This window comes from Chroicocephalus ridibundus, unplaced genomic scaffold (assembly GCF_963924245.1).
Source record: "Chroicocephalus ridibundus unplaced genomic scaffold, bChrRid1.1 SCAFFOLD_98, whole genome shotgun sequence".
In the NCBI taxonomy this organism is placed as follows: domain Eukaryota; kingdom Metazoa; phylum Chordata; class Aves; order Charadriiformes; family Laridae; genus Chroicocephalus; species Chroicocephalus ridibundus.
Genome location: NW_026961319.1, coordinates 680,602 through 691,387, shown reverse-complemented (window position 1 = coordinate 691,387; position 10,786 = coordinate 680,602). Strand labels below are relative to the sequence as shown.

Here is a 10,786-nt window from a genome sequence, read left to right as displayed (position 1 = left end):
CATGAGCCTGTGCCTTGCAGTGTGCCCCAGGAGAAGAGAGTCAGGTACAGGTGAGGCTTTCTACAGTAGAGGCTCATGGGACAATTCAGGGTGGCATTGTCCTGTGCTCAGTAGGTATCTCGTCCTACCTTTGATTACTCTTTACATTTCCCGGCCAGGCTCCTTACCCATGCGGTGCTTTAGGCTGTGGAGAAGCTCAAAACCAACTCTTTGACTCGGTTACTTTCATTTGACGTGCTGAAACGCAGGGCAGACGAAGGCAGTTCAGAGCTTCTAGGATCTCTGCTGCACGGTTAGGACTCAGCAGACTGGAAATGCAGGTAGCGGTGTTGTGTCAGTGTACTCCAGGGGTCAGGAGCAGTGGGTACCGGTCACAGCACCGCATGAAGAATTTGCCTTCCTTTGTGCCTTTCCAGAGATCTGGGATCTGTACCTTGGCCTCTACCAAGTACCCTATCCCCCCCCTCCACCTCTTACTGGAACCAGGGAGAAAGTATACGAAGCGGGCATGAATTCAGGGCAATTCTGTCTACAAGGTGTCAGCTTTAAATGATGACAAAGAGATAGCAGTGAGAGCAAAACCACTGTTCGAAGAACTTCATGCCAGAGGCTAACTACTGAAAATGACACCCACTCTGACAAGTAATAGTGACTGTCAGGAAGGAAATAGAAGAACTTTAGTTCATCATCATGAAGAATAAGAGTTCCCTTGCAGCACTGTCCTCTTTCTGTTCTTAGTGATAGTGCCATGAATTCCAAAACATGCTTGAGAGCTTCTCTCTTTTCCCTTGTCTCTGAAACTCAGCCTTCTCAGACCTGGAAAGGACTACTTCAAATCTCTGCCACCCAAATCTCTCCCATTGTTTCTCATGCTTTTGCCCCAAGACCTTTCTTCCCATCGCTTCAGCACGCTGTGGAGCCTCTTGTTTATCTGGGTGAAGTCAGGGTACTCTCTCGCACAGCCTGGCCTAAAAATCCTCTCTAGGTCATGATCCCGCTTGTATCACCTCGTGTTACGTACAGCTCCAGCCCCCTTCTGCAGAGCTCCAGTGACTGGGCAGGTTTCCTTTTTTTCCTGCTTATTCACCTTCACTACATTTTTTTACTGTATTCATACCAATTATTGTCTGATGTAACGCATTTATCTCCTCACAACTTCACCCATTTCCAGTTGCAGTCTGAGACATCTCCCCTCTTGCAGCAGACATTGTGCAAAATCCTATGGAAACCCACTTCCCATGCTATGGAATGTCACTTCAGTGCTGCATGTTCATTTGGGTTAAAACAAACAAAAACAATCACAGAAAAAACCACGCTGGGCTAGTTTTTCAGAGAGGCAGTTTCAAAGTGGCAAAGCAGTTCAATACATAAATATTGAGAGCCAAGTTCACATTTCCAGCAAGGGGAAAGGTCCCAATTTGCTAATTAAACTCTTTGGCCCATCCTGCCTGGAGTTGTACAGCAGTTGTGTCTCACAGTAGCCAGTGTCAGAGGGAAGAGGGAGGCAGCGGGAACTGGAATGGTTTGGGCTCAAATGGAACTCAGACCCTGAGCTGGCAGGACAACACTGGCCGCAGTCGGACACAGGTTCCCTGAGACGACTGTGAGCTCAGACCATGGGCGTGGAGGATGCACAAACCTCTTGAAGTCCCATCTCGGCAGGGGAAGAGGAAGGGTTTGTGAGAGACATGGGCATGCAGGGAACGAGCAGTGTGTGCATAGCAATGAGCGTGTGAAAGGCCGGAGAAGGACCTGAAATAGCAAGGGGTGTCATGCTGAAATGTCAGAGGTTGAATTTTCACTCTGAGGCAGCAGAATGAGGAGGATACGCACTTCAGCGCTGGGTTGTGGAGCTAAATAGAGGATTCTAGCATGTCTGGGGCTTGCAAATCTTGGGGGATAAATGAGCATTGACAACGCTTTTGGAAGAAACCAAATAGGTTGGAGGGGACTCACAGGAACTGGCAAATCCACAGAACTCCACAGCTTTTTTTTGGAGCTAATGAAGCCGGCACAGGCATGGGACAGTGTAGCTGCGGTGGGCATGGCTTTGGGCCTTGACACCCCAACAGACCTGAGTAGGCTTCTGCCTCTTCCACCGAGACCCATGAGAAGGCACTCGCTCCTTAAAGCTCCAGCACCTCGTTGCCTCCTCACCCACCCACCACAGAGCCTGCAAAGGGTCCTCCTGCTGACCAGTACCCGGCTTCACACACTCACACATTACACAGAGCCCTGAGCATTCCAAGAGGGAAAGGAGCTCCCTCCCCAAAGGATGGGGGTCAGGCCTTGGCCATCCTGCTTGGGGAAGCAAATCAAGGGCTTTCACAATGACTTCCACGTTTAAATTTCCTCCTGTAGCAAGTGTCTCTGACATCCTTTCCTGCTTCACCAGCCCCCAGGGACAGGAACTTTGTCTGCTCATTCCCTCCTCGGTCTCTTCAGAGGCAGAGATCAGCAGGGCCTGCTAACACCCCCAGAAACCTGGAGGTTTGCTTCTGGCTTTTACTTCTCCGGGGGCTTGCTCAGTCTTTCAGGATCTGCAGTGCAGGAACTCGGCACCAGAGGGCTCATTAACACGCCAGACGCCCTAAGGAGCCAGCTCTGAGCCTAATTCTCCTTTAGTCTTCCATTCTTATGGGGTTCATGAGAGAGGTGTCAGGAGTGGAGTCAAAGTGAAAAGATGCCAAAGCCAAGAGCCCAAGTGAATGAAATACTGGATTTTCAATAGCCAGTTCTGCATTAACACAGTGCTGCAGCTGGGTTACAGCACTGTCCTCTTTCTGAGGAATTGGAAAAGTCACAGAATCACCGAATGATAAGGCTTGGAAGGGACCTCGGGAGATCGTCTAGTCCAAACCCCCTGCCAGAGCAGGGTCACCTAGAGCAGGTGAAAGTCTTCCCTACAGAAGTCTTCTCGAGGTGCTGATCCCAATGATATCACCTCATGTTATGTACGGCTCCATCCTCCTTCTGCAGAGCTTCATTGATGGGCAGTTTTCCTGTTTCTTTCATGGTGGTTAGCCTTCCCTGCCTTTTTCTATTGTATGCATATCAAATAGTGTCAGAAGCAACACATTTTTCCTCCACACCTTCACCCATTTCCAGCTGCAGTCTGAGATATTTCCCCTCTTGGAGCAGACATTGTGCAAAGCTGCTCCATGGAGGGAAACCCACTTTAGTGCTGCATATTCGTTTGGGTTAGAGAGAAGCACCAAAGAGAAACAAAAGTATGTTTCTTCTGTCAGTGAAGAGAAAGACTACGAGCCAGCAGTGTGCCGAGGTGGCCAAGGCGGCCAACAGCATCCTGGCCTTTACCAGGAACAGTGTGGTGACTTGGACCATGGAAGTGATCATCCCCTTGTGCTGGGCCCTGGTGAGGCCCCACCTGGAGTGCTGTGTCCAGTTTTAGGCCCCTCACTACAGGAAAGACGTTGTGGGGCTGGAGCGTGTCCAGAGGAGGGCAAGGGAGCTGGCGAGGGGTCTGGAGCACAAGTCTTGTGAGGAGCGTCTGAGGGAAATGGGGGTGTTCAGTGTGGAGAAAAGGAGGCTGAGGAGAGACCTTCTTGCTCTCTGCGACTCCCTGAAAGGAGGGTGTAGAGAGGTGGGGGTCGGTCTCTTCTCCCAACTATCAAGTGATAGGACAAGAGGAAACGGCCTCAAGTTGCGCCACAGGATGCTTAGACTGGATATTAGGAAATTAGGAAGCACTGAAAGGGTTATCAAATATTGGAACAGGCTGCCCAGGGAAGTGGTGGAATCCCCATCCCTGGAGGTATTTCCAATTAGACGGGTCAACGTAGTGCTTAGCGACATGGTTCAGTGATGGTTTCTGTCAGTGTTAGGTTGATGGTTGCACTTGCTCATCTGAAAGGTCCCTTCCAACCTAGACAATTCTATGGTACTGTGACCCCCCAGTTTCTCTAGGAGGTGGTCTGGGCTACCTTTTTCTTCCAGTACCCAAGTTGCAGATGATGTGGTCCCTCTAGTATCCAGTCCAAAATTAGGCCCCCGCAGGCGTATTCTACTTTCTGGTTTCTCTGGTGTTTGCTTGTGGGTAAACCACTAACATACGCACCAATGTTATATGCATATGCACCATTATCACCAGTTGCTGGCCCCCCAACGTTCAAAAGGTCTGATGACTTGTGGTTCCCACTCCAGTGTCTGGCACTTGAACCTCCATCTGTGCAGAGAGCAGAGATCTCCCTCGCCCCACAAATCTCTTCGAAAAGGAGGTATTAAGAAAACCAGGACAGGCTGTGGTGATCAGTTGTGGGCCACAGCCAGGGAAGTGTCCTCACCAGCCACCTGTTTACACATGACCATCTCATTTCATCCCTTTTCTCTCTGTTTTCCCATGCTTCTTCCTCCACAAACCACCTTGATCCCAACCTTTCCCTTCGTTTGGTCCTTTCCTAGAAATCCCACGGCAAGTCTTGCACAATCCAAAAATGTGCTTTCTGGCTTCCCAGCACGAGTGTCAGACCTCTAATGCAGAAACCCCCCTCCTCAGTTGGATGAATCAAAGAATCATAGAATGGTTGTGCTTGGAAAAGTCCTAAACAATCATCTAGTCCAACCCCCCTGCCATGGGCAGGGACATCTTTCATTAGTTCCAGTTGCTCAAAGCTCCTGACCTTGGATACTTCCAGGGATGGGGCATCCACCACTGCTCTGGGCAACCTGTTCCAGGGTCTCGCCACACTCATCATAAAGCATTTCTTCCTTACGTCCAATCTAAATCTACCATCATTCAGTGTAAGCCATTGTCCCTTGTTCTGCTGTTACAGGCCTTGGTAAAATGTCTCCCTCCATCTTTCTTGGCCTATGACCACTATGTTTTCATCTGCAAACAGCGTGGAGAGAGCCCAGAGCTCTCCCAAGATGGGGTTTGGAGGCCTCAAGCACTTGAGCAGTATTGAGAAGCTGAGGGCCCTGGGCACAGTGGTGTGGAGACTGAGGACAGTACAGGAGAAGCCTGAGCGTGCTTGAAGGGTGCTTTCAGAGCTGGTGGAGCTTTTCTTTGTAGTGGAAAACAGCATGAGAAAGAAATAATGCCCCAACATGCAGCTGGGGAGGTGCAGACTGGACACAAGGAGAAAGAAATGTCACCCCAAGGGCAATGCTGTGGCGCAACACGACACCCAGAAGGAGCCTGGATCAGCCTAAGGCTTTGCGTTTCAAGGAAGAGCCAGGGAGGATGGAGAGATCTGAGCAAAGGAAGGTGAGAGCAAGGTGGGGCAGCCGGGTGGATGACTACAGCCTGCAGGGAAAGAGGCAGAGGTGATGGGACACCGTAGGACAGCCTGTGGTGGAGAAGACAGAGGGATGTGGCAAAGCTGAAAGGCCCCTGGCAGAGCCAAGCTCTTCATGCCTTGGGCTATGGCTGTTGTCTCTGCCACTGACGCCTATGAGGAGACAACCAGTCCTTCCAGCACTGGGGTCTCATTGCCTCCTTGTCCATACTCAGGAGCCTGGCTGGTGTCGTACCATAGCCCTGTCCTTGGCATTGCACATCTCCACATCCCCCTGTGCCAGGAAGAGCCCTGAGGAATGAGTGAGGGACAGGATCTCCCTTCCTGGGGGTTGGGGGTCGTGCCTTGGCCCTTTGGGTGATGGGGTCAGGGCTTGGCCCTTTGTGCTAATGAAACACATCCAGGTTTACTCAGCATCAGAGCCACCTTCACCTTGCTTTTCCTGACCTGTCATCACTGCCTCCAGGTTTCTGCGCTAACCAGACCCAGGGGACAATGTCTCAGTGGTGTCCCTCAGTGGGACCCATTAAGACTACAAGAAACTTTGGAGTTTGAATTTGACTTTGACTCCTTGAGAGGTTTCTTCAACTTCCTCTCAGCGACTGAAGTTCATGGACTTGGCATCAAACCCACCAGAGGGGTCATTAAAAGGCCTTGGGCTGGTCCTCTGCGTCTGAGCTGGGCTGGGCTCCTGGCATGGAGGGAGCTCATGGCAAGCGGGCAGCGCTGCAGAGAGACGGCTCTGCCCAGGAGCAGCTCCTCTGCCAAGCGCAGCAGGGCTGAGGGCACTGCCAGGGTGTCTCAGGGAGATAAGCGAGGCAGAGAGAGAGCTTAAAGCTGTCAGGATTGGGAGGACGACTGAGAGCTCACTGGAGGAGAAATCTTTGCGGCCCTTGACAGGGTGAGTCTCTGGGTGCAGGGCGATGCAGGTGGAGTTCCTGGAGGCATCTCCTAAAGCTGGCACAGCCACAGCCTCTGGGATCTGTAAGGGGGCAGAGGGGGCTGGTATGAAATGTGAAGAGCTGATAAGCTGGGTGTGCAGCCAGGGGTGCCCAGGGCTGTCTTTCAGAGCACGGTCCCTGCATCCCATGGGTCTGTGTGCCGGGGCAGGGACTCTGCCACCTGCAGGGTCAGCTCTCATCCAGCCTGGGGAGACCCCACGGGCATGTGGGGACACAGCAGGGAAGGGTCCTGCTATTGAGAGGGTGCTGCATGGGTGAGAGCTGCTCACAGCTGCAGATCACTGCAGGACATTCACAGGAGACTTTTCAAGAAGCACAGCACGGCAGGGGCTACCTGAAAGGGAAGGACCCTCTTCTTCCAAACTTCTGCTCTGGGTTGTCTGGGTGGGTGATGGGACACAAAAATTCATCTCTCAGTTGAGGAGAAGGAATTGAAAATCCAACTCTGTTTCTTTTAGAGGTGAATAATCCAGAAAGTATTGGAAATCAACATCTGGATCTCTGCCCCTACAAAGATACTGCCCTCAGCAGCACAAAGCTGATCTCACAAAAAGGGTCTGAATGAAATTATTCCATGGAAAGAGAAGTCATTTTGGGGAAAATTTTGGAAAAAGGAATAGGATGGGATCAACGAAGTCTGCCTTAACTTGTGAATGTCTTCTCCTCTTTAAACAGTCCCCCATGCACGGACTAAGCACATGACCAACAGCAGCTCCATCAGCCAGTTCCTCACTGTCATGGCCTATGACCGCTACGTTGCCATCTGCAAACCCCTGCACTACGGGACCCTGATGGGCAGCAGAGCTTGTGTCCACATGGCAGCAGCTGCCTGGGGCAGTGGGTTTCTCACTGCTCTCCTGCACACGGCCAGTACATTTTCCCTGCCCCTCTGCCAGGGCAATGCTGTCGACCAGTTCTTCTGTGAAATCCCACAAATCCTCAAGCTCTCCTGCTCACATTCCTACCTCAGAGAAGTTTGGCTTCTTGTATTAGGTTGTTCTTTAGCTTTTGTTTGTTTTGTGTTCATCGTGCTGTCCTATGTGCAGATCTTCAGGGCCGTGCTGAGGATCCCCTCTGAGCAGGGACGGCACAAAGCCTTTTCCACGTGCCTCCCTCACCTGGCCGTGGTCTCCCTGCTTGTCAGCACTGGATTATTTGCTCACTTGAAGCCCCCCTCCATCTCATGGTCATCCCTGGATCTGGTGGTGGCAGTGCTGTACTCAGTGGTGCCTCCAGCAGTGAACCCCCTCATCTACAGCATGAGGAACAAAGAGCTCAAGGATGCCCTGAGGAAGCTATTGGGATCCCATCTCCTTTAGATTAATAAGGTGCCCATTATGCCAATGGGGTTCCACTGTATCTCAGGAAAAGCCAGGATTAACTTTTTTTCATATGTTTCTTTACTTTCTCTTTGTGGGATTTTTTTTGGTTTTGTTTTTGTTTTATTTTGGTTTGGTTTGTTTCTTTGTTTTCATGTGTTGGTTTTTTTTGTTGGAGACCTGTGATGTTATTATTCTTGGCCTTCTACTTCTTTTTTTCTTGACCCAAAGATCTTATTTATATATGGATCCAGGCTCCCTTTTTAAAAAAGCTCAATAAAGAAATGTGGAAAAAACCTATTTGTCTCACCTCCCATCTCTTGACTTCTCCTCTGGAGCTGGGTGAGCAGCCCCAGCATGCAGGAGGGGTTCAGTAGGCAAATGTCCATCTGCCCCATGGAGGATCAGCCCCTGGGGCCCTTGGGGTTGCCCCTGGCTGCCTCGCTGGGCACTCTGTCTGTGCCGCCTGCGAGTCGGGGCTGCTGCTTCCCTGGAGCCATGGCCAAGGACAGCAGCAGGACGAGGCGTTTCAGTGCTGGTCTCTCCTCACATCCCCACTGTCCTGCTGTGCCCTTGCCTTTGTGTTCCCCCTAAGGCCTCGTGTACCTTGTGACAGTCCTGTTGTCTCTACAGTGGCACCCCTGTGGCTGCAGGCAGGAACAGGCCATGTGAACCACTGTGTCAGAGGGGACTCCTCAAGGCAGGGGCAGAGGCTGAATGACTCTTCCAAAGCTGGTATCAGGAACACACCCCAGGAACGGTTCCATGAAAAGTCCTCATGGTGTTCTAGGGTCAGAGTTGCATGGGAATCTCTTAGGGATGAAAGGCTGGACCTAGAGCTCCCTTCTTGGTGGCACATGTCCAAGCAGAGTGCAAATGGTTTTTGCTTATCCTTCCTGGTATTGTCCCACTGGTGGTGGGGCTGATGGCCAATGCTATCCTGGAGAGGAACCTGGAGTTGCCAGGAGAGCTCAGGGGATCTCCCAGAAAAGTACGTGAGTCTGGATGAGCAGTGATTGGCACCTCATCAAATGAGTGACCATCCAAGGCGGAGTGTCCTTGAAGGAAAGGTGAACCTGAAGAGCCCATGGGCTAACGAGGCCCCTGCAATGCCAGGAGCCAGCAGGCAAAAGAGACATAAGACTAAACAATGGTTCAGCCCAGTGCCCTGGAAACCCTGTGGGATTGATCTAGAGCAGCCCTTCCCTGCCTTTTGAGACACTGGAGACATCCCAGTACCCTGCCAAGCCCTGTCCTTGGCTACTGAGCAATCAGGGGAGATGGAAGGGGGCTCAGCAGCAGCGATCCCTTTCTGGCTGGGTCTGTTCCCCATCCGACCAGCACGGCCAGTGCAGGGTCACCCCATGGCCCCAGGGCACCACAGCCCCCTCCCTCTGCAGAGCAGCACCACCAGATCAGGGCCCTGCAGGGAGCACGGGGTGGGAACCAGGAATGTCCAGCCAGGCCAGCCTGGACACGCTCACCTGGGAAAAGGCTCTCCCAGGAGAAGGGGTGTCCCTGGAGAAGAGCTAGGGAGCATTTCTGTGCCTGCAGGGAGGAATCCATGAGAAGGAGAAACCTCTTTCTGCAGGCCCCCACTCTGGGCAGGCTGCTCTGTGCCTGGAGCAGGACTCTTGTGCTGGCCTGGGGAGAGGGGCTGCCACTGAGGGGACACAGACCACCTGTGGCCCAGGCACTGAAGGGGGCCACCAAAAGAGGAGGGCTGAGGGGGACAGAGCCCTGAGGGCTGCCAGGGCACTTTGCCAGGGCCATGTCTCCCCACCCTTGACCACACCTGTCCCATGCGTTTCCAGCACGGTGGGACCATCAGACCGATAATGGGGCAGCAGGGCTGGCCTTCCCCTTGCTCTCCAGTTTCCCCGTCCCCTTACTCCTCGCTCAGGCACATCCCTCTAAACTCCCCAGGTGCTGCTTTGAGCTTCAGGCAGTTGGAAGAATGCCCTGGTCTTTCAGCAGGCTAAAAATCTCTTCAGCCAAATCCTTCCATGTGTTTATATCCATCATATGCCATCCATCTCTCTCCCATACTTGGAGTGAGGTTATCCCTTTTGGATGATGACCCTCACTGGAGGAGGTTCACCAGGTTGAAGAAGCCCACGTCCCTCATCATCCTCACACAAGGCTTATGCGCTAGGCCCCAGTCCTCAAAGACAAAATTTCCAACTGATTGGAGTTCCGGGATTTAACTAGACGATCTCCAAAGATCCCTTTCAATCTACATGATTCTGTGAGGACATGGCAGTCCAGCAATGTCTCGGGTAGATGCTTGTGAGGTGCCTTCTGCCTGAGAACCCAACAGGCCAGCAGCAGGCCAAGGTCTGGCATGTTGATTGTGAGGTCACCGCTGCTCTAACAGCGGGCATCTGCTTTGGATGCTCATTTTGGGGTCACCCCTGTCTCTGCAGGTGGCCGGCCAACCCCCGGCTGAAGTCTGGGTTCGGTGCCTATGAGGTTGTTCCTCCATGAGTACCTGACAGGCCAGCAGCAGGCAGAGGGTGTGGATGTTTGTTAGGAGGTCGGTGCTGCCACAATCTCTGATAGGCCAGAAGAAGGCAGCTATTGATTTGGAGGTCACGTCTGCCTGAGTCCTTGATAGCCCCGCAGCAGGCGAATGGCCTGAATGCCAGTTGTGAGGGTGCTGCTGCCTGAGGACCTGAGAGACCATGAGCAAGCTCAGAGGTGTTTGAAGGTCTGTGTTCCAGAGCACCCCTTAGGCCAGCAGAGGGTTGATGACCAGGCTTGGTTCTTGTGAGGTCCCAAGTACGGGACATGCCAGCAGCATGGGTATGAATGCAACACACAGGATGGACCATGCCAGCATGTATGGAACATGCCAGCAGCTAGAGGTTGCTTCTGAGGTTATGGTTCCTTGGGCACATGATTGTCCAGCAGCAGGCTCATGACTGGGGTCTGTGTTTGTGAGGTCATTTCCTTCTGCATACCTTTTTAGGCCAGGATGAGGCTTGTGGCTGTGTTTGGTGCCTGTGAGGTCTCTTCTTCCTGGAAACTTTCCTGGACTCTTCCGTAGGTGGTGGGACATCCACAGTAATGGTCCAAAGGCTTCAGCCAGCATTTGCCTTCCCAGCAGTGAAATGCCTTCGATTTCTTTCCCCTGGGTTGAGATTTCCTGACTTATTGGAGAGATGTCTGGAAGAGCCAAGATGCCTGGGCCCCTAACCCCAGTCCTGGATTTGGATGGGCATGGTGAGTGTGTGATGTCCATCAC

At 52.3% G+C, this 10,786-nt stretch overlaps 1 protein-coding gene across 1 annotated transcript; it reads left to right on the top strand.

Annotated features, from left to right (window-relative positions):
• Positions 1-6,993: 6,993 nt before the first annotated feature.
• LOC134509331 (olfactory receptor 14J1-like) lies at positions 6,994-10,010 on the top strand (the record flags this gene model as incomplete). The annotated part of the gene is made up of 2 exons (XM_063321810.1): positions 6,994-7,455; positions 9,966-10,010. Coding segments are annotated over 2 exons (507 nt in total), but the record flags the coding sequence as incomplete, so codon positions are not given.
• Between the last annotated feature and the right edge of the window lie 776 nt (positions 10,011-10,786).